The sequence below is a fragment of the Erythranthe guttata genome, chromosome 2, assembly GCF_056151865.1.
Source record: "Erythranthe guttata isolate IM_541 chromosome 2, IM_541, whole genome shotgun sequence".
Lineage (NCBI taxonomy): Eukaryota > Viridiplantae > Streptophyta > Magnoliopsida > Lamiales > Phrymaceae > Erythranthe > Erythranthe guttata.
Window position 1 is genome coordinate 868873 of NC_142534.1, and position 23344 is coordinate 892216.

General features: G+C 33.9%; 3 protein-coding genes across 3 annotated transcripts; 1 reads left to right on the forward strand and 2 right to left on the reverse strand.

The window, feature by feature from the left end:
- Positions 1-1403: 1403 nt before the first annotated feature.
- On the reverse strand, positions 1404-2861 carry SRS3 (SHI-related sequence3). The gene is made up of 2 exons (XM_088814892.1): positions 2504-2861; positions 1404-1878 (listed from the first exon to the last, which is right to left on the reverse strand). Exons 1-2 carry the CDS (start codon positions 2859-2861, stop codon positions 1499-1501), a joined length of 738 nt encoding a protein of 245 aa, XP_088671018.1. The 3' UTR covers positions 1404-1498.
- A 6552-nt stretch (positions 2862-9413) lies between these two features.
- LOC105957683 (V-type proton ATPase subunit a2) lies at positions 9414-18747 on the forward strand. Its single transcript, XM_012981634.2, has 18 exons — positions 9414-9929; positions 11411-11455; positions 11987-12109; positions 12185-12292; positions 12377-12481; positions 12568-12738; positions 13322-13459; positions 13833-13940; positions 14142-14249; positions 14438-14586; positions 15525-15678; positions 16525-16685; positions 16757-16963; positions 17099-17282; positions 17411-17491; positions 17594-17787; positions 18061-18120; positions 18214-18747. Exons 1-18 carry the CDS (start codon positions 9783-9785, stop codon positions 18416-18418), a joined length of 2448 nt encoding a protein of 815 aa, XP_012837088.2. The 5' UTR covers positions 9414-9782; the 3' UTR covers positions 18419-18747.
- Positions 18748-19981: 1234 nt separating this feature from the next.
- On the reverse strand, positions 19982-23035 carry LOC105957681 (cysteine protease RD19A). Its single transcript, XM_012981631.2, has 4 exons — positions 22519-23035; positions 22178-22297; positions 20681-20927; positions 19982-20380 (listed from the first exon to the last, which is right to left on the reverse strand). Exons 1-4 carry the CDS (start codon positions 23014-23016, stop codon positions 20103-20105), a joined length of 1143 nt encoding a protein of 380 aa, XP_012837085.2. The 5' UTR covers positions 23017-23035; the 3' UTR covers positions 19982-20102.
- Positions 23036-23344: the final 309 nt, after the last annotated feature.

Below are 23344 nucleotides of genomic sequence, written 5' to 3' on the forward strand. Positions count from 1 at the left end.
GATTGGATTGGAGGATTATCCCACAATCGAGATGCTTACGATATGTATCACAATAATTACTCAAAAACTAATTCTATTTAGAGCTAAGAATTTTCAAATTCTCTGTAAAAAACTAGCAAAACCTATGTATATATACAAATGCAGTGCTAGGGTTATATATTTACTGTAGATGCACGAGGCTATAATACTGAATAATTATATATGTATATTCACAATGGCATCTAATTAATTGGTATCTCTATCTTTAGCATATATATAAATTATTTTTTAATTAAAATTAATGTGGCTTAGCTTATACCTTTTGCTTACTGCTTAAGGTCATTAATTAATTATCATCAAAAGAATCAGCATAGATGCCCACCAATTAATCTTTTAGCCGGTATAAGTAGTTTAATAATCATGTTTAAAGGGGTCTAAGTAACTTTACATATGTTCAATGTCTTCACCATGACATACCTAAATATATATTTCAAATAAAATAATAATAAATTATTAGGTATTACTCCCTCCGTTCCCTATTAAGTGTCGTTTTTAGCTTTGCACAAGTATTAAGAATCACAATAAATGTGTCTTGATTTTAAGTAAAACACATTAGAAAGACTAAAATAACCTTGATTATTTAATGATATGATAAGAGAGAGTTAATGGTTATAGTTGAATTAATAAGGTTAAAACAGGAAAAAATGCATTTAATGCAGTATTGTAAATTTAAAGTGACAGATAATATGGAACAAAATATTTTAAAAAAAAGACAGTTATTATGGAACAGAGGGAGAATATTATAAGCTCTATTTTTCATATGTAATAATAATATCCAATGCTCATTAAATTATAATCAATTAGCCTAGTTTTCATAGAGTAGAACTTCCCCATAAGCCACAATGAGTATATATCTCTTTATCTCTTTAGGCATGTATCACACACACACACACACACATATATATATATATATATATATATATATATATATATATATATATATATATATATATATATATATATATATATATATATATATATATATATATATATATATATATATACTATATTAACCTAATCATTCAAGTGTGTGTATGTGTAAATACTCATATAACACATAATTTATTCCTAAAATCATTCAATAAAACACATTTTAGAATCACAAAGACAAAATGTAGGAACACACACACACACAGATCACTAACCTTTTATTTAAATCACAGACAAACATCAAATAATTCATCATTATAATCAGAAAACAATAATACTTTTAATTTGTTAGGCAGCTTCCCATAAAATTTCCCTTTTCCTTCTTTTTTCTACTTCACTCCAGCTTTACTTGTGTGTGAAATGAATTAAAGCATATATATGCATACATGTATTCATATATATAATATAATAATATGCAGAAATAGGCATATGAAACAGATGAATATCTTATTGAATTTTGAATAGAAAATATCAAGGTAGCTAGTTTCAAGTTCTAACTTTTTCTAAATAAACATTAAAATATTTTGATTCAAGATTTAGGGTACTGAAAGAACTGTGAACTAGTGAAAGCATAGAAAGGGCTAGGAGTAGGATATGAAGAGGGAGTTGTACCAGTGTTACCGGCGGCACCACCACCGCCACCGCCACCGACAAAATTATGCTGCTGCAATAAACCAATACCACCACCACCACCACCACCCGAAGAAGAGCTCCCTCCAGTTACATAATTTACAGTTCCCTCCGGTTCTGCACCCTGGTCATACAAAATGCCTGTGAACACATGCCCTCCAATGCTAACCGACGTCTGGTACGCGTATTGATCCACCACATTGTCTATCGAGCTCACCCGAACGCATCGGAACACTGCCGGAAAACTCACTTCCCCCGGAAAATCCCCTTCTTCTAACCCTAAAATTTGAACAAAATTAATTACAGTTAGAAAATTAATAAAAGAAATCAATGAATTTAAATATACTCTATCTAGTTTCATAGATTTCTGCTTCTATCATCATCAAGAAATAAAATAAAATAAAATAAAAAAAGGAATATATTTAATTAGGGCACAAGCTATAGCTACTTAATATACACTGTAACAAATTGTTTGAAAAAAAAAAGACCGAAATTAATCATAGTATATATGCATATCCAAGATCTTCAATTTTTGTCATCACTGTTTATAACCAAAGCCTACAGCATTAATCTATACACACACACACAGCACACTATACCAAGGTGTATAGAGCTAGGGTTTAATTTGTGGGGTTTTCTACAGTGCAAGATTTCACAAATGATAAGCTAGCTTGATCATCAATAATTAATGTGATGCACACACATCTCAGAGAATTTTTTTATAAAAAAAAAAAAAGTTGAATTCAAACCAAAAAAAAAAAAAAAGAAGAAGCAATGATTACACCGTGCAGTGCGTGTTTGTGTGCGGATCTGTGAAATAAAATCTATTGCACTGTGTGTGAAGTGTGAAATGAAAGATTTAGTGTAATTTGGTGGGTATGTATATGTATATGTATATGTATACCTAATGCAGCTTGATTATTATTGTTGTCTCTGTATCTTTTAGGGTTTGGTCCTCCTACAGCAGCAACAGCAGCAGCAGCAGCAGAATTGTGGTGGTGGTGGTGGTCGTGAAGAAGAGCGGAGGAGGGGGAAATCTGGTGGTGGTGGTGCATGATAAGATGCCTGGGTCGGCGGCGAGAAACCGGGACCCATGTGCTTTTAACGTGTGTTTGGCACTGAAACCCTCGGCTCTTGCAGCAAGTCCTGCATCTCATGTGTTCGCAATCTCTCTTCGCTTGATTCCCACAGTCTTTGCATCTGCTGCTGCTTGTTGTTAAACTACTCTCCACCCCTCCTTCAACCTCTTCCATTCTCATCATTCTTTTTTTATATTCTTTTATTATTATTATTATTATTATATTAATAATTAATAATAATAATAATCAGCACAAGAACAAGAACAAAAACAAACACAAATTATATATATTATATTGGCTAGCTGCTGCTTTCTCTGATTAGATAAACATCTCCTTTTCAATGTTTTTTGGCTGCTGGGTTCATTTCAAGGAAATACAAAATAATAATAATAATAATAAATATATTTTATTCTTCTTCTTCTTCTCTGAATATATCATTCAGATTTTTTTCCAATTTATTTTTCGAAATTAATTTTTTCTTCATTGTTCTTGGTGGTGAGTGAGTGAGTTCATATATTCATAGCTCACTGCTCAAAGGATTGTACCAACGGTTGTAGGGTTAAGGTGGGGTGGGTGGGGTGGGGGGGTTAGGGTTAGGGGGGGTGGGGTGGGGGTGGATATTAACTACTATTTGGGAAATTATTTAGTGTGTGAAAGGATCTCCTTATTTAATCATGTCTGCGTAATTCGTACAAGTGCTACAGTGCAGTTTAAGATTCCACCATTTTACACTTCAGGCAAACAGTGAATCCAATTACAAATTGCAAAGTGACAACTGTACACTTATAAAGATATTTCTCTGCAGGAAAAAAATACCAAGAACAATCATAATGAAACTAATTACATATATACACGTAAACTTTTTAAGTTAAGCCCACTTATTTGCAAAACTACAAATATGCATATAATAAATTTCATTTATATTAATATTAAAAAAATATAATTTTCAGTATTTAATAAATAAATATGAAAAATTCTAAAATAGACCAATTTTAATTAAATAAATATGAAAATTTTATTCCTAGTATATTAAAGCTTAAGAATTTTTTGTTACATATATCTACAAGTATACAAAATCATGGAAATATGTATATATATATATATAAATCTATCTTTTAATTAATAAATTCTGCAAATTATGCCAGTTTCCAATTCTAATATATATACCAACTACTTGTTTACTCCATATTTTGGGCAAAATTAAATATCATAGATACTTACTATTAAAAGTATGTCATGGCTAAAATGGAAGTTCAAGCTTTGCTCGAGAAATGCAAATTTTGCGGCTCATAATACTAATTCTGCTAAATGAGCTTCTTTTGTACATATTGGAATGGTGTGTTGTTCTTTCCAATTGATCATCTTTAACGATTTCTTGTTTTTGTGACGGGGTTATACCTCATTGTAGACAATTGTTATTTTAATTTTTAATGCAATTTGTTATTGATAAAAAAAAGTACTAAAACATCGTAATAAAATCTTAAAAAAATATGAGGCACCGTCTATCGTGGAGCCCTAAACGACCATTTTTGTCTACCTTATTTGGGGTATTGTACACGTACTTTTCAGTTCGTTTATTGGCTAAAACCGAATTATGTAAGATAAAAACCATATTTCTCGGTTTTACAGTGGTTTTTTTTTTTCGGGATGATTTAATTTAATCATTTTTTCGGTTAAGAGTAATTATATGTTCCATTTATACACACAAAGAATCACATTACAGTTATTTTGATCACTTAGCAAACTAAATACAACGGAAACATAAAAACTTTAATTGCATACATGATTCTACATATATAATTGACATCATATGTATGTATATATGCTCCATTTTTCTTACTTTCATCAATCATATAATTGAAATCAAGAACTCAAATAACTATTTAGTTACTATATGATTCAACTACTAATATATGCTACAAATGTATGCGCAAAAGATTGATGTTTAGAATCAAAATAAAGTTACTAGTAGTTGAAACATAGAAAAAATAAAATAAAATAAAAAATTGTTTTGGTTTGGTTTTTCGATTCGATTATTTACCCATTGCACATATATATGAACTGGATTGTTGGAGTTTGTTCGAGTTGAAGCTAAGGAGTTGGAAAGGATCAAGGTAATGGAGCGTGTAGTTAAGATCACATGCACAATACCTAGAGATGTTGATGTTGATGTGGCATAAGATTACAAAGTTGCGTGAGAATGGAGCCGGTGAAGATTCTTCGCACGTGTGACGACTTAGACTAAAAAGTATATATATGCTATTAGATGTTATGAAAAAAATGAATTATTGTGATTGTTTCTTCATTCACCGAAAATGAGAGAGAGGGAGAGAGAGCGCGAGCTTGAAACATTAACCGCCATTGATAGGATTTCTGAAAAGCCTTATGAAAGTGTGTGTACTATGTGTTCTAATCCATTGCCTTCGATCCTTGCATAAGTCACGGCCGGTTACCAATATTAATGCCCCGTGAACGTAGGATTCTTCTAATCGGAACACGTATATTGTTATTGTTTGTTTGTTTAAATTCCTTACGTTTTGATCTTGATCAACAACTTGATCATTTCACAACATTAGTAAATTCGAGTTTTTCGGAAAAAAAAAAAAAAAAAAAAAAAAACACAACACCATACAAGTGGTTTAATATTTGGAACTGTTCGAATTAAATGGATCGATTTTTTCTAAATTTTGTTTTATTCTCACCCTATATACTACCTTATGTAAAGACGACGGCCTAGTTGGCGGTGCAACGCCCACTATTTAGCTTTCAAATCAACAACTTTACAAATAGTGTTAAATTATTTGATTATATTAATTAAAAATTAACATATGAGTGGGAATCTCCAAGTGTAAGGAAGGTATGGTGTGGTTCATTTCATCCACAACAAAGCCGTATATATATATATTATATATATATATCTAGGGCTGGGACTGGGTTGGGTCGGTCGATTACCAGCCTAAAAACCGACCCATCCGTCAAACCATTTTTGCTCAAATTTAAAAACCGTTGCCGACCCAACCTTTGTGGGTCGGTTGATGGTTGGCAACCGAATATTTGGTTCCGAAATAGGTCGGTTGATGGTTTATACCCGCCACCTAGTTCACTTAAATAAAATTCAAAACTTTGAGTAAAAATATCCACATTTTGCGTAATGCCACGGTGCGATCATCATTTATTAGTTCAAAATAATTAATAACAATTTAACGAAAAAATATAATTAAGAAATTCAAAGTAATTTCAAACATGCACAAGAGATTTAGTGGAGTTTTGCGAGCTTTTTGTTTAAGGTTGGGCATAAAAAACTGATTGAAGATTTAGGTCAATTTTTTTTCCTTTATTGATTGTTTTAAAATTTAAAATACAAATAATTTTGATAATTTCAATAACCACTTAAGAAAACATGGCCTTTGTTTTATATTTTTAATAAAATTTTAATAGTATAGTTGGATAACCGATAATTATCGGTCAACCAACTTTTGATAATATTAGAAACCATCAACCGACCCATTATAGATGGGTTGGTTGAAATTTTCGACCCGATCCAATGGGTCGGTTAAAAATTGATTATCCGCCTAAAAATATGGTCGGTAATGGGTTGGTTGGTGGATAAAAACCAACACAGTCCCAGCCCTATATATATCTTTAGTGAGGGTATATATTGTGCTGCTGACAGGCTTCATTTCAACTCTTCAGATAGTCCTTCCAAAGTTCCACCCCTTAAATCTCGCCGATTTTCATTCTTTCCAATACTTTTACTTTTACTTTGTTTGTTTAATAAGAAAGTAATTTAGACAATTCTTCCATTCCGTTAGAATTTATAATATACTGCTAATTTTAGGGGTATTTATAATTATCAGTAACACAAAATTTGTAAGTTATTTAGTCTTACCAGTATTCATAATTTACCCTTATTATTATTATTTCTTATAGCATTTGAACCCCAACTTTTCCCATTGAGATCCATCTCCTTTTTGATCAGTTGTGTTTTGTATTATAATTTGTGTGTGTGAGCTAAATGCTTTGTGATTATTCGGCTAAAATTTTAGTCAATCAAGAGGCCTTCTAACTTTATTAGGTCTAATAATTGGCATTATGTCACGCTCCTTTTCTTTCATGAAGTGATATGTATTTTGGTTAGTTATATGTCACATATAATAAATGAATTTAGTACGCTACATGTCTACAACATATAATGTGTACAACAACAACAAAATTATAGTGACGTCATCATCTAATAGGTTTTGTCACATAATATAGATAAGCACGTACACCCAACCCAAACCCAATAATTAAGTGTTATTTTTGTCACATAATTGTGACAATTTAATATATAGTGAGAATAAAAAATGAATTGGTGACCAGAAAAAAAAGGTTTATTAGTGGAAAATTAGACAAAATATTGTGACTGTGTCTATAATATAACATCTAATGAGTTTATTACGATATTGTTAAAAACAAATACAAAAAAACAAAAATTGCAATCGTAATCAACACTTAAAACCGGTTGTCGTGTTTGTCGGATCTAGGGCTACCTTCGATGGGTACTTAACTCCTTAGCTCGACTTTCAAACGGTCCCAATTACTCGAGTGATTTTATGATTATTTCGAAGAAATGTGCGGAGCTATTTATTTAAGATGCTAACACAATTGAAATTAGCTTTAACAATAAGCTCTACATCTGCAAGCTTCTTGTACCATACCATAAAACTGATACTAGATAAACAAGCTAAGTAAACGATAAACAAATTAATTAATTAATCTCTAACATAACCCTAAACTGTGATCATATGTTACATTTCTTGTTTGTCTTCTTATTCAATATATAGCAGATTAAAATATGATTTTATATCGATCTTAATTTATAGGATTGCAAACAAGAAAATGAGAATGATGGTAAACTAGGTTAAGGCTACCTGGAGACTCATATGTAAATGTTTTTCCACACACACACACACACATATATATATATATATATATATATATATATATATATATATATATATATATATATATATATATATATATATATATATATATATATATATATATATATATATATATATTGGACAAGATTTAAAAAACATTCGTACAAAGGCAATAAATCCACTCACTGTCATTATCTTTGTCTCCACCCTATCGTTATTTTCTCAATTATGCTTTTTCCATATTCATCTACATATACCACACTTTGATGTTCCCTCCTTGTCCTAAACTTTTAAGGATACATCCAAACAAATTAAAACATAATTATTTGTACTAAACTATATATTTAATTCCCAACTAGCTCGTGAATATAATATATATATACCGTTCGACGAATACACTGATCATTCAAGATTGATGAAGGTTAATTTTAAGTGGTCCTTGTAAATTAGTTCCGTACAATAGCTCACGAATTAAACTGCGGGAGAGATATAAATTACATTTCATTGTTCGACTTAGAAAGTGTTCATTTGGAGGATGTAACAATGGATGAATATTAATTGACTGACGATAACAAACAACTTATGAATGAAATGGAAAATTGACCGACGATAACAAAAACTCAGATAAAATAATACGTTTTCCCGATATAGAATTAATAAGCTTGCTTTTGATTTGAAATGATTACATTTCAAATGAATTCAAATGTAAATTATTTGAAATGATTCCAAACCGAAGATGATTTGAAATCTACCAAAATTGCTAAAAAAGAAAAAAGAAAAGAAAAGAAATGATGTTTATGCATTTCAAATTAATTATTAAACGGATCAATCCAAACAACTTGAATGAATTTTTTATTATAGATTTGAAATTCAACCAAAAAAAATAAAATTGGACAAAGTTTCCTCATTCTAATAAACAGCATTATTTTGTAGTTGGGTATATAGGCTGCAAATGCGAAGAGTTAATAATGGGCCGGGCCGCTTCCAAATGAAATCAACGGGCTCATTCGCAAATAAATAATTCTTTTTAATATTACTAGCATTTTTTCCCCGTTCGATTCACCGAATTTTTTTTTTTTTAGAATCACCGGATATTATTTCAAAAGTAAAAAAAATTAATTTAATACATAATATGAAAATATAGTACATTAACATAGTAAAATTTGATAATGTAGTATTACTCATATTTTATATAACATTAGTTTTTTTAAATCTTACATATTAAAATTTATAATCCAAATATATAGGTTTAGATTTATCAAATCGAATTTCTATCTTTATATATTAAGATTTGAGATACATTGATAAAAAATAGGAGATTGATAATTGTTGAAAATTAGTACAGAAAAAATATTAAAAATAAATAATTACAGAAATACCAGTAAGATTTTTTAGGGTTGTCCAGCGTTTATTTCTTTTATATATAAGATAAAATTATAAATTAATATTTCTCAAAAATAGTAATTTTGTAAGTTATACTTTTTATAAACTAATATTTTATTGATCGCAAATATTATTTTTAAATTACAGATCGAATTAGAGCAACACGTCATATATGATCTTTTTACTAGTAGAATTGAGGCGAATCAATATACGGAATTAGAAAAAAAGAAAACCAATTTGAATTATTTTATCAAGTACTAGTAGCCAAATTCAAATGAATTTCAAATTAATTAGCGAACACAGATTTAATTTCTTTGTTTATAATCAGTGACGTCATAATAATGAATTGTTCAGTAGTTCTCCACCTACCCGCTACCACACATTATCAACATTAACAGTAAATTTACGTTTTTCACTTGGGAAAGTCGTATAAGAGTAACAAAAGTTGGGGGCTAAAAAGGGAAATAAACCAGGCGTTGCAGAACGTGACTCCTGCTCTTGATTAATAAAAGGCGGTAAACTAATAAACTCCCCAATAATAATATATTAAATAAAAGGAAAAAAATGGAAAATAAAAAAGAAAAAAGAAAAACAATTAATTTCAGCCAGCCAACTCTGCCCCTGTCTCTCTCTCTCTCTCCTCTCTTTCTCTCTCTAACAGTGATAGATGTTCTGATCTATCTTTCAATTATTTACTCTTCCCTCATACGCACAAAACAGGAGAAGAAAAATCGTCTCTCTAGATACAGATACAGAGAGATTGATCGGACGGGGTGATTTAATCTGACGGTGGAGAATGGAAGAGCGAGGGAGGGGATGCTGTCCGTCGATGGATCTGATGCGTTCGGAGGCGATGCAACTCGTCCAACTCATCATCCCTATCGAGTCCGCTCACCTCGCCGTTTCTTATCTCGGTGACCTCGGTCTTATCCAATTCAAAGACGTTCGTACTTTTTTTTTTTCAGATTCTGTCTCGTTTTCTAATTTTCTGTCGTTTTAATTGATTTTATATTAGCGATTTCTTGATAATGTTGTAGTTAGGGTTTTCTGTTTCTCTTTATCGTGATTTTAGCGGCAGAGTAACACATGGCGACTGCAAATCTAGTAATTGGTGAATGTTTGACCAAGTTAATTTTGTATGAAGAAGAAGAAAATTGTAAAGTGCTACGGAATTGCAATTTCTTCCTTGATATGATATATCTAGGGTTTTTGTGCAGTTGTTTGGAATGGTGTGTTAGTCTGTTGGTGAGGAATTAAGTTTTGCTCCGCTTTTGTTGAGTACCAATTAGGAAATTTGAATCGAGGAATTAGCAGAATTTGACTAATTCGATTCGGAGTATAACTAGGATAACATTGTGGAAAGATAAAGAGATTGAGATATATTGAGATGTCAATGTTAATCATTCAGTGGTTAATTTGGTTCATTGCTCTTTATTTTGTTAAGGACTGTATCTGAGTTCCATTGTGCATCTTTTGTACTAGTGTTAGTTTTGTGCATGCTCAGTTAAATGAAGATTTTTGTATGTATTTGTTGATGTAGTGAAGTGTATTGCTTCGTAAAGATATTTTGTCATTAATTATTTTAGCCACGAGACACAGTTTTTTACATTAAGTTAAGGTGTTGCTGACTGTATTCCAGGTGGTTGCTGTTAAATACAGTTATCTTAGTACCACTGTAGTGGAGGAATATAAATCTAAATCATCCTGTTCTTTTTTTCCCGATATGAATAATAAGTTGACCATGAATTGGTATTGAACTTTCCAGGACGAACAAACCAATTGTAAATTATTAAGTTACAATGGATCTGACTTTGTGAAGTCTGAATAAGTTTTTGTGGTGTTATATAGCTGTAAGTAATTAGCAGTCTTTCGGATAGCAAAGAAACTGCAAATGTCTGATTGCAGGCGGAACTTCTTTGGATGTCTTGTTTGATTACAGTATATAGGCAGTAGTACTTGTTGGAGTTGTATGTCCATTCTTAAGTTTGAACTACGATAAATCCCCTAAATTGCTGGTAAAGTTTTTTGAAATACTTACTGTCCTGCTGTATGGTCGAGTATATAATTTTATTCTGGATTCGGTGCTTTTTTGAAATAGTTGTCTTCTTTATAAGGAACTTTTGGGAGCACTCAGTATCAGTCTTAATCTCTACAAAATCAGAATTAAAAGTTTACACAAATCATGGAAGAGGGAAAGTTATTTGCACAACTTTTCAACCCCATATGATGGAGTGCTGGAATTGTTACATGTTTATTTATATATTATATGAGCACTTTGTTTCTTGATCTTGTTATGGCCTTGTTGATTTGTGAGTTCGTCTCTGTTCAATTAGTTTAAGAATTTAGTTTTACATTTTGCTTCGAGGAGCTTCTATGCCTTATCATTCTGAATCAAAATTTCTCATTTTTTTTTTACTTTTTCAGCTAAATGCCGAAAAAAGCCCATTCCAGCGAACATACGCCATTCAGGTAAATTATGTATTCATATTTTCATTGTCCTAACCCCATTCAATTTGATCAAGTTGCCAGTTTAAGGGTAAGTACTGGCATTTCGTAGTGTCAAGCATGCAGGAAGTTGATCGATATGGTTTATATGCAATGGATTTTATGCATCGAACAAGACTCAATTGGAATTGGAATTTTATAGAACTGATATTTGTGCAATCAATATTTTTATCAATCTAATTAGATAAGTAATTGATATAATTTTATCGATATAAATTTTACAGTTTATACGTTCATATATACAAACATTTTCTTTTGAAACCTCTATTGCCACAAGCTTAGGAAGGATCACGAATCCAACCACATTTCATTCTCCTAACAATTAATAGACTTTTAATTCTCACATTTGTGTACTATAGGTGTATGCATTGGTTTATTTGTGTTGAATGTGAAACCTGTTACTTCTAGATGTTAGGCTTGAGCTTTCTGCCGTATTGAATTCATTTCTCTCATATAGAAGTTGATTGGTTATTGATTGTTTATTCATCTCTGTAGATTAAAAGATGCGGAGAAATGGCACGTAAATTGAGATTTTTTCGGGACCAAATGTTAAAGGCAGGGTTGCCACCTCCAGCAATATCTGGGACACAGCCCATTATCACTTTGGACGACCTCGAGGTATCTTTAATTACTTGTAATTGGTTGAGTTAACTTTTATCAGACACCTTTAACACCGATTTTCATCTCATTCAGGTCAAACTTGGAGACCTTGAGGCAGAGCTAATTGAAATAAATGCCAACGGCTCAAAGTTGCAGCGCTCCTACAATGAACTAGCGGAATACAAGCTTGTTCTACAAAAGGTATAATTCTTTCATTTTCAGTCTACACGGTTTGTATTTAGCAACATTATGACCTGAGTGCTGTTGTATCCTGTTTTCTCTCAGGCTGGTGATTTTTTTCACTCTGCCTTGAGCAGTGCTGAGGAGCTTCAAAGGGAACACAGTCAAAGCGGTGAAGAGTCCTTGGAAACTCCCTTGTTGTCTGAGCAGGTACAAGTTTTTAGTGTTGTATTTTATCCTCTTGAAGTAGGTGATTTCCCTTTTTTATAGTATATAAATGATGTTTTGTTTCGTAGGGTACTACTGATCCATCAAAGCAAGTTAAGCTGGGATTTATTACAGGACTTGTTCCTAGGGAGAAGTCTATGGCATTTGAGAGGATTTTGTTTCGAGCTACCAGGGGTAATGTTTTTCTGAAGCAGGCTACAATCGATGAGCCAGTCATTGATCCTGGAACAGGAGACAAGGTTTGTTTTGTTTGTCTGGCATGTAAACTAGATTTGACATGTTAACATCATTTGGTAGAATGCATTTAATTGTAAAATGATTATTAGGTTCCTACAAAGAATGGTCATGTAATTGTGAAAGCATGTTTTCTGCAAGGTGTGTGCATATCTTTTTTATTTGGTCCTGTTTTTTGTAGTTCGTACCAATTTAAAGGATCAGTAAATTTCAACTCTCTCTTATTGAAGCTTATGTTAAAGGATACTTTTGATTTAACAAAAATCTGTGCTGAATTGGATGGCTCACGCTGTTATTATGTTTGTGAAATCACTTCTATAGCCAGATGTTAATATTGATTTTGTTGTGACTTTATGTTTCTTCTGTACCAGCAGATTCTTTTCTTTTGAATCAGTAGAAACTACATACGATATAGAAATTCTTGAGTAGTATTTCACGTGATACATTAAAATGATGCTGTAAGTTGACAATTGCTTTATCCTGGTACTGCGCAGCACATGCGTATATTTAAAGGAATTGTGCATTTTCTTGTTAATAGGACCAAAAGGACAATACAAACAATTTTAATATTTGGTTCTATTGATACAGGTTGAAAAGAATGTATTCGCCATCTTCTTTTCTGGAGAACGGGCAAGAGTCAAAATTCTCAAAATATGTGAAGCTTTTGGAGCAAATCGGTATTCTTGTAATGAGGACCTGGGCAAGCAGTCTCAAATGATCACTGAGGTATGTATTTACTTGTATGGCTAGGTACGGCCCTTGTTTCTGTTAACTAAGATCATTATGTGTTTTGATGTGTACCGATAGAGCACAGATTATTTGAAAAGGCTTTACTGATCATTCTTTTTATCAACTGCGTAATCGGTGTAATAAAATTTCATTGTCATAAAAACATCTTCACTCAGCACAGTATCTTGCAAACTACGTGCCTGGTATTGCAGTAAAGTAATTTAATTATTGACTTTGTGTCACACTCACATCTTTCATCAGTTTGCTCTATATTAAATTTGCGTATTTACCCGTCTTTCGTTGTGGTCTCTGTGAGGCACTGAATGTTTTAAATATTAATTTATGTGACACATTTGCTCTTCTACTTCAGGTCTCGGGGAGACTATCAGAGCTGAAGACTACAATAGATGCAGGACTTGTTCACCGTGGAAACTTACTACAAACTATTGGAGAACAATTTGAGCAGTGGAATTTGATGGTTTGCAATTCATTATTTAGCTGATCACTTTTTATTTTCTTTTTTCCTCGTGTAAATCATAATCAGCAGCTAAGTTGTGGATGATCAAGTATAATAATCAATACCAACAGCTCTTCTCATGTGTGCTGGTTTATCTTTTAATTTATAAATCAATAATTCTTGTGCATTCTTTAAATATTATCTTGGTGTGTGTTGATAAAGGTGAGGAAGGAGAAAGCCATATATCATACTCTGAATATGCTCAGCATTGATGTCACCAAGAAATGCTTAGTGGCTGAAGGGTGGAGTCCTGTTTTTGCAGTAAAAGAGGTAAAGTTGTTAACAGTGTTATTAGATATCCTTGGTTTTCTTTTTCTCCCCTTTGTTTTCTTGATTGAGAGTAGATCTATTGCTTGGAAGTGGCAAAGGAACATTGTTTCACAAAGTTTGATGATGGTATATGAAATGTGGAAAGTTTATTTACAATTAAGGAGATATTTTTTCTTCCTGTTCTGCAGGTTCAGGATGCACTACATCGGGCAACACACGACTCCAATTCACAAGTCAATGCTATTTTTCAAGTCTTGCGAACACGTGAGATGCCACCAACCTTTTTCCGAACAAACAAATTCACTACAGCTTTCCAAGAGATAGTTGACGCCTATGGGTGAGTTTTTCCTCGTACCTAAACTTTTGAATATATTTGTGTACTTCTTTGGGGTGGGGGTGGGGGTGGGGTAGACAGATGAAGGAAAGGTTGGAGAATCTGATAGAAACAGCTGGCATCTTGCAGAGTACACTCAATTCTCACACTTGCACATATTCACGCTCACACATACTTACACACACTTTTCACATATGCATTCACACACACACACACACACACACTCATACACACACATACACACACCTTTGACCAACACATAAACACACACTCCCTCACAATTTGGACACACACACACACACACACACACACACACACACACACACACACACACACACACACTGCAACACACTTTTCACACAAACACACGTACACACGCCAATGCCCTTTTCATGCACACACAAACGTACACCAATACCCTTTTCATATACTCACACAAACACATTTTTGGCGCGCACACACATATATAGATACGCACGCAGACAAACATACACACCTTTGACACACATACACACACTTTTGATACACACGTACACACACTTTTGATACACACATACATACACATATTCCAACACACTTTGACACACGCATATACACACATACAATAATTAAAGAACTGCCATCCATAAAATAATTACATAATTGCCACTCAACAAGTAATTACAGAACTGCCACTCATCAGTAATTACAAAACTGTCACTGAACAAATAATTACAGAACTGCTTCTCAGCAGGTAATTACAGTTTAAAGATCTAATCTACGTTCATTGGGCTTGAAAGCAATTTGATTTTGTAGTGTGGAAATAAAATATCTAGTTCAGAACTTTGACGTAGCCATATCATGTCGCTAGTTCATGCAGTGTGATAGAGTTGGTTTTTTCTTACAGTACATACTTTTACCATGTATATAAATTGATGCATTTTAATTATATGTCATGGCAGAGTGGCCAAGTATCAGGAAGCAAATCCTGGTGTATTCACTATCGTTACATTCCCGTTTCTTTTCGCCGTCATGTTTGGGGATTGGGGGCATGGCATATGCCTTTTACTTGCTACGTCATATTTTATTATCAGAGAAAAAAAGCTCTCCAGTCAGGTAATATTATAGTTGTAGTTTGTTTATGTTTCTCTTGTACTGTGCTTTTCTCTGGTTGAATCTATTATTTCATTAGTCTTGAATTTGCTATTTCCCTGCTGAATCTCTTTTTGTTATTATTCCTTGTGTTTTTTTAATTAATATTTATGATTAGGTCTCGTAATTTGCGGATCTTTACAGATAAACCATGTTGTTAGTGGATTGGAAAATATATAGTTGTGTTTGCATGCTATTGCAATTCAATTTGGCGTCATTCTTTATGTTTTTTATACATTGAGATGATCAACTGAATTAAGTTAATTTCATGTGAGTTTTTAGCTATGGAATGGTGAATCTTTGAGTGAATTGCCAAAAGACTGCATTAGTCGTGGCTTTAATTCATGAAAAATGTTGTTGGCGCTCTATAAAACAAGCTTTCCGTTTCTAACTTTTTGTCATATGTCCTCTCGTCGCGAGTCTATCATCAATTTTTGTTACGATATTCCAGCTTTTTTGGCGATAGTGTATTCAAAGTTCAGAGCAACAACCTTAGTTGACAACTTGACATATGCCAGTAGCTGGTAAATTTTTACAGACAGCCTCCGGTGCCTTTACCAAGTCATTGATATTCTGAATTTAAAATAGATCTTGATATTCAATGGGTAGAATATTTTTTACCCATTTTGATTGCAAATATAAAATCATCTTCCATGTATTTATTAATAATTATGTGTCATTAGTTGCAAATCATGGTACAATTACCTGATTGCTACTTAACTTACATGTCCAACAAGCCATTTGGCTTGTCTACAATCCCCAACCTTTTGCTTTCTGGTTGACAAGATCAAATTACTTTCCAAAATGCAGAAACTTGGAGACATCATGGAAATGACTTTTGGTGGGCGTTACGTTATTATGTTGATGGCGCTATTCTCAATTTACACTGGGTTGATTTATAATGAATTTTTCTCCGTGCCATTTGAATTATTCGCTCGTTCAGCATATGTATGTCGTGATCCAGAATGCAGGTATCTCTTTGACCTAATGTTTTAATATTTGTCGCATGCTGTCTCTTGTATATTGAAGTTTCTTGCTGCAGGGATTCTACTACAATAGGCTTGATCATGGCACGAGACACTTACCCATTTGGAGTCGATCCTGCGTGGCATGGTACACGCAGTGAGTTGCCATTTCTTAATTCATTGAAAATGAAAATGTCAATCCTACTTGGAGTTGCCCAGATGAACCTTGGAATAGTATTGAGCTTTTTTAACGCCCAGTTCTTCAAAAATAGGATTAATACATGGTATGTTGAAGTATCCAGAACTCCTTTTGCTAATAACTCTTCTACTGATTACATTCATATTAATTTAATGTAGAAATATCCTGGCAATGGTATTATTATCTTTAACTAGTTTATATTTACTCTTTGCTATTCCAGGTTCCAGTTTATTCCCCAGATAATATTCTTGAACAGCCTGTTTGGCTATCTTTCTATCCTTATCATCATTAAATGGTGCACTGGTTCGAAAGCTGATTTATATCATGTGATGATCTACATGTTTCTGAGTCCTACCGACGACCTTGGCGAAAACCAGCTTTTCTCTGGTCAAAAGATGACTCAGGTTGAGTAGTAATCACTAAATTAGATAACTCAGATATTTATTCATTTCATATTTTATGGGATGCAATGAAAAACTTCCATCTTTCTTTTCTTTGCAATTTGATTAAAGCTCATCTCATCCATGTACAGCTTGTGTTATTACTATTGGCGTTTGTCTCTGTCCCTTGGATGCTGCTGCCAAAGCCTTTCCTTCTGAAGATGCAACACAATGTATGTGATTATGAATTCTTTTGTTACTTATCCATTTTAGGTCTTAGCTTATGTATATCCTACTTTTGTTTCTCGCGTTTTCTTATACCATGTTTGTTCCAGAGGCACCAAGGAGGAGCCTATGCACCTCTTCAAGACTCGGAAGAGTCTTTGCAATCAGGAGCAAATCACGATTCCCATGGTCACGAAGAGTTTGAATTCAGTGAAGTTTTTGTACATCAGCTCATTCACACAATAGAATTTGTGCTTGGGGCAGTTTCAAACACGGCTTCTTATCTTCGTTTATGGGCACTCAGGTATCTGCTTAAAAAACTTGATATATGCCTGGATCTGAAAACCTCAATACTATTTTGATATGCTTTGTGTTATTCTGATGAATCTAAAGCCTTGCAAAATTGTTGCATAAAACTTGTTCTTGAAACGTTAACTTGCATCACAAACAATTGCTTTGATCCATGTATATTACTTTTGCCATAAAAAGTTACGAACACAATATTTATTGGAGTCTCTCTAATCTTCAACTTGATTTATGTTTTGGTCTTCGCCTTACCATTTTTTGTCTTGTTCAGCCTTGCACATTCGGAGTTATCAAGTGTGTTCTATGAGAAAGTTCTTCAACTTGCATGGGGGTAAGTAAATTTGTAGAATGTCTCGTCTGGATAAATGCCTTCCATCTATGACTACTAAATAATTGCAATCACATTTTTGACCATATGCTGCAGGTACAACAATGTAATTATCCTTATTGTTGGCATAATCATCTTCATATGTGCAACTGTGGGAGTATTGCTTGTGATGGAAACTCTCAGTGCTTTCTTGCATGCATTAAGGCTTCACTGGGTGGAATTCCAGAATAAGTTTTACGAGGGAGATGGATACAAGTTTTATCCTTTTTCATTTTCTTTGATTGATTACGAAGAGGAATGAGAGACTCTACCAAGTCACAACTATGATTAATATATATGGTGGGTTGATTTGCATGTTCTATATTTCATTTATATGGATGCCATGCATAGAGGTTTTTTGCATTGAGTGGCGGTCTCTCTGTCCGTTCGTATTATTTGCCATTGTGAGGAATAAGCAGGCTTTTTGTTGAGGCTTGCAGTTGCTAAGTTTATTGCCACAGCGACGACCAAGAACACCGTTTGTGTAATTTATTATTCTATTTATTTTATTTATGCAGTTGCTAAGTTGTTGAGGAAGATTATCATTTTCACAACTTTGTATTTATAAACAAGAAAATGTTAATTGGTGTCCGTTTTATGTTTCTTGATTTCTAGTTTGGATATATTTCGCTTACTGTCGTGCAGGTCTTTGCAGGATTCTGCATAATTCATTTAAATTTGTTGGGCCTAAATTTTCCTTTGCCAGGCATGGGTAATTCTTATTCCTGTCTGCCAATGGACTAATATTTTCTTATCGGGCCTAAATTTTTTGTTATTCGGCCCAATTTCTGAACTAGGCCTATGATTAAATATGTTTGTTATATAATTGGGCCTATATATTTAACGGGCATATAAAATACGTGTGTTCCGTCATTGGGCCTCAGTGGTCCTATGTTTAAAAATTAAGGTTTATTCCGTTAATTTGGGCATGTGAAAATTCGTAAATTCCATTATTGGGCCTGAGTGGGCCTACATGTAAATAAATATGTTCAGACAATCGGCCTATCAAATCCGTTTATTCCGTTATTGGGCTTTACCAGACAAGACCCATGTCAGTTATTGGGCCTAATCGGGCCTCCAAAAATCCTCCATTATTACAACTTACTGGGCCTGTATGCAATTGAATACAAATTTGTTCCACTAATGGACCTATCGGGCCCATATTCAAATCATTGGGTCTGTTAAAACCGTTTATATCGTTATTGGGCCACACAGTGGGCTTAATGGTTTATTCCGTTATTGGGCCCCACCAGCAGGGGCCATGTTGGTTAATTTGGTCTCATTGCGTCAATTATTGGGCCTAGCTGAGCCAGTTAAAAACGAATTCCATTATTGGGCCTAGGCCTATAATGAACTAAATACATTATTTAATGGGCATATCTGGCCCATATTTTAACCAACATTGGGCCTATTAAATCCGTATATTCCGTTATTGGGCCCGAACAATGGGCTATACTTAAATTATTGTAATAGGCCGAGCTATATCTATACTATTAATTCTATTTTATTTCTAAATTATTTCAAAAGATTTATTTTCGAAAAAATATCAGATAAATATTATATACAACAGTTTTCTTTTTTTTTTTCCTTTTTAAATCACTTTAACGATTATAAAAATGTTTCAGAAAAAAAGAAAAAAACGTTATTCTAAATGTCAAATAAAGCATAAAATTTCAGGGCGGCCCCAAAAACCCATAACTAGGCAGGAGAGTATGAAAACATAACAGAAAAACAATGGTCATTTTCAAGGACGTACCTGGAAGCTGGAGAGATCAAATTACGAACCTGTAAAGCGACCGAGATGGCAAGGAGAAAACGTCCAGCATAAATAATTACAATTTAATTGTTCAAAATAAATAAGAACCACAGTCCATTTGATTAGACAAATAAATGCAGAAACACCTCTCTATGTACATGAATTAGGTGGAGAGTAAAAAATTAAAGTCCTAATGTGAAGTAGTACTAACAGCTGCAACAGTCGAAACCATGGAATCCACTCCACAAATATTGCGGCCCCGACATATTTTATAGTAGCCATCTTCCCCCCAGTTTGGACCCCAAGAGTTCTTGATAATCCAATATGGCTTCTCCTTCATTCTAATTGGAGAATAGCCAGTTTCGCCATAACCAACCAACAATACCCCGTGATCCAATCGCTTTGTGCATATGTATGGGCATGAGACTCCTTTCATGTATGTCTGCATGTAAGCTGCATTGATAGCCACTGCACCCAATAGAACCAATTCAACATTAGCATCAATTGGTCAAGCCTATGGAAATTTAGTGTACCATTTCAAATATTTAGCCGAGATAACAATCTTCTCCTTTGTGTGTGCGTGTGAGGAAGGAAGTCAATAAAAAATGTAGTGGAGGAAAAGCTCTTGTCTAACGGATTTTTGATGCATGAATGTAACCATAGTAAAAGATTTAATTATTCTTTTCATGAAAAAAGAGAAACAAAGTAAAGAATGTAAATAAATGAGCAATTGGGATAAAAGATGGAGAGAGCAATTGGGATATGTACCGGCAAGAGGACCATTCTTGACAAGATTTGCTGCAATTTGATCTTCATCAAGGGATACAACGCTAAAGTTGGCAACCTTTGCAGCAATTTTGGTCTTCTCAAATTTGCAAGTTCCTCGATCAGTGCCCGTGTATGGATAGTCAGCTTCTCGCATGAGTCCACCAGCTTTAAGTGTGTATTCGAAAGCACTATTCATCAGTCCACCATTGCAGCCTGAGTCGCATGAATCTTTTTCTTCTGGATCACACTGCAGAGTAAAAGCTTCAGTAAACAGCACAGCAGAGTAGTAGAGATCTATATTTTTCTAGCCGGGCGTATTATAATATTTTAAGAGGGCGTTTACTTGAGAGATTTAAAGGTAATGATGAGATGTATGCAGTTTGCAGGATATGTATTACTAATATAATTTATGCCGTGTATTTATTATGTTGAATAATGAATGGTATATCACATATATCTTGTTTACTACGCATTATTGATGAAGTATTAAAGCGGCGTTTCACAAAAATGTCCTCATCTATTTTGCTACATGTCGTTATTTCACATTGACATTTTTCAAAAACCAGTTGGGGCAAAATTGAGTTTTCCCAATGATACTACATTTGAGTAGTAAAAATGTATCTGAAGAAACGTCAATATTGGGTTCCTAGGATAATTCATATTAAAATGCAAGCATGATACTACTAGCTTGGACAGAATAGTACATTGAAGCCCCAAGGGTAGAACAACAGATGATTCCAAATAAGTTTTAAAACGAAAAATTCACAATTGAAAATCATAAGTATTTCAAACCATTTTATAAACCTCTTTATACATGACCTCTTTTTTCAAGCTGCTTAGTTCTATTTAATTCCGAAAAAAAAATGGTACTATTATTTCCATTTCAACTGTCAACCTTAATCTGTACGAATACCAACATTATCGCCTCAGACATGACTAAATGTAAATACTTTCAAAAGCATTATCAACTGCGGGGAAGAAAGGCATATTTAGCAAATTTATTTATCTTTGAACCTTAAACACTTTACTATGAGGAAGTATATGACTTAAGCCAACAGACTATTTTTCAGGGCAACAAGTATAAATGTGGTCTGCAATACTGGTAAGCTACTCATATTTTTGCATGTCAAACTCAAACAAACATGCAATTGTTATAAGGGACCTACTTTCTCGTTCATTAGCTATAATGTCCTTTTGCCCAGTTATCATTGTAATTTTTTTTATGCATACTAAGCAGCCAACGATGTACTGTCCAATCACCAATTTCAAACACACTAATTCAAACATATCCAAAGAATTGTATTCACATATCATCGTCTGACCAGCTAAACAAAAATATCTATACATTCAAACATTCAACAATTATACAAAACAATACAGTTAGACACTAATAAGAGCAGTAAATTAAAAACATAGAACCAACATGATACTATGAGAAACTAATACCAAATTCGGAAAGTCAATGAAATATAGCAGTAAGGGTTAAATGAATCAAACCTCGTGATCACAGTCGACAAGCTGTTGTTCGCTGAGGCTCTCGAGATTTCCTGTCGCAAGGAAGTTGGCACCTTCTAAAGCTCCCGTGGTGCTAAACGACCAACAAGATCCACAGGAACCCTAACAACCACGCAGTTAAAAATCATAAACGACTGATATATGCACGAGTTACAGAATAAATTAATCGTCACGTGAATCAGTGAATAACTAATCAATATAGTCTGTAAATGTAAAAAAATAATCGTAACCCTAATATTTGCAAAAACGTTATGGCGGATCCTATTTGATTATTAAAAAACATCGAATAAAAATTGTAAAGCAAAACCTAATCCCGCGCTAACCTGATTCTTCACCGCCGTAACAGCGCCGCGATCTCTCCAATCAAAGTCCGCAGGTAAATCATTCGTCGGCAGAATCGGCGCCTTGTGAGCGTCGGAAGGGAGGCGGAGCCGCCTATTGACGCCGAGGAATTGGCTGCGGAATTCTCTCGGGGTGAGATCGGAGAATTGCGTGACACCGTGGACAGCCGAGGGATCGATCTTCTGGTGTTGGACCGCGCGGCGTAGGTTAGCCTTGAAGACCGACAATCTGTAATCGTGCTCCGCCTTATCAGTGTACGTTTTCCCAAATTTCCTCTTGAAGATCGCGAAGTGGTGGTCGGCGTTCAGCAACGAGTTCTCGCCGGCGACTTCGTCTTCTCCGTGGTCCACGACTTGCCGGATCACAAGATCGTCGCTCCCGACGGCGCCTTCATTGACGTCAGCATCGGCAATTGAGCATCGAAACGACGTCGCGATGAGGAGAAAAGAGAGGAGCAAGATGGCAAAGCGTGAAGCCATGGCATATATCTAGGGTTTCGGATTACGTTATTCCCTCTCTCTAAAGCGTGGGAGATATTTATAAAGATACAAAAAGTTATACGAGTGGGAAAAAGGGGAGGGGTTGAGCGGCCAATAGCAAATGGACACGTGGTCGAATCTCATTTGCTTGACATAGTGCTTGCTTCTTTTGTTTGCAACAGGCGTTACGTAAACAAGACTACAATAGTACAATTGATTTTAGCATTAGGAATTTTGTATCGAATTACGAACCCGACGATTGCACACATGACACAACTACATTCGAGATTGCACACTAACATATTGTTCTAGACTTCCATAACATGAA

What these genes read in the sequence shown, in the direction of transcription:
- LOC105957683 (XM_012981634.2), top strand. Translation starts at nt 9,783, where the DNA reads ATGGAAGAGCGAGGGAGGGGATGCTGTCCGTCGATGGATCTGATGCGT. An exon ending in GTCTTATCCAATTCAAAGAC is followed by an intron (nt 9,930 to 11,410) that starts GTTCGTACTTTT and finishes TTACTTTTTCAG; the next exon opens with CTAAATGCCGAAAAAAGCCC. An exon ending in TCACTTTGGACGACCTCGAG is followed by an intron (nt 12,110 to 12,184) that starts GTATCTTTAATT and finishes CATCTCATTCAG; the next exon opens with GTCAAACTTGGAGACCTTGA.
- SRS3 (XM_088814892.1), bottom strand. Translation starts at nt 2,861, where the DNA reads ATGATGAGAATGGAAGAGGTTGAAGGAGGGGTGGAGAGTAGTTTAACA. An exon ending in TAATAATCAAGCTGCATTAG is followed by an intron (nt 1,879 to 2,503) that starts GTATACATATAC and finishes TTCAAATTTTAG; the next exon opens with GGTTAGAAGAAGGGGATTTT.
- LOC105957681 (XM_012981631.2), bottom strand. Translation starts at nt 23,016, where the DNA reads ATGGCTTCACGCTTTGCCATCTTGCTCCTCTCTTTTCTCCTCATCGCG. An exon ending in TTACGGCGGTGAAGAATCAG is followed by an intron (nt 22,298 to 22,518) that starts GTTAGCGCGGGA and finishes CGTGGTTGTTAG; the next exon opens with GGTTCCTGTGGATCTTGTTG. An exon ending in TTGTCGACTGTGATCACGAG is followed by an intron (nt 20,928 to 22,177) that starts GTTTGATTCATT and finishes TTTACTCTGCAG; the next exon opens with TGTGATCCAGAAGAAAAAGA.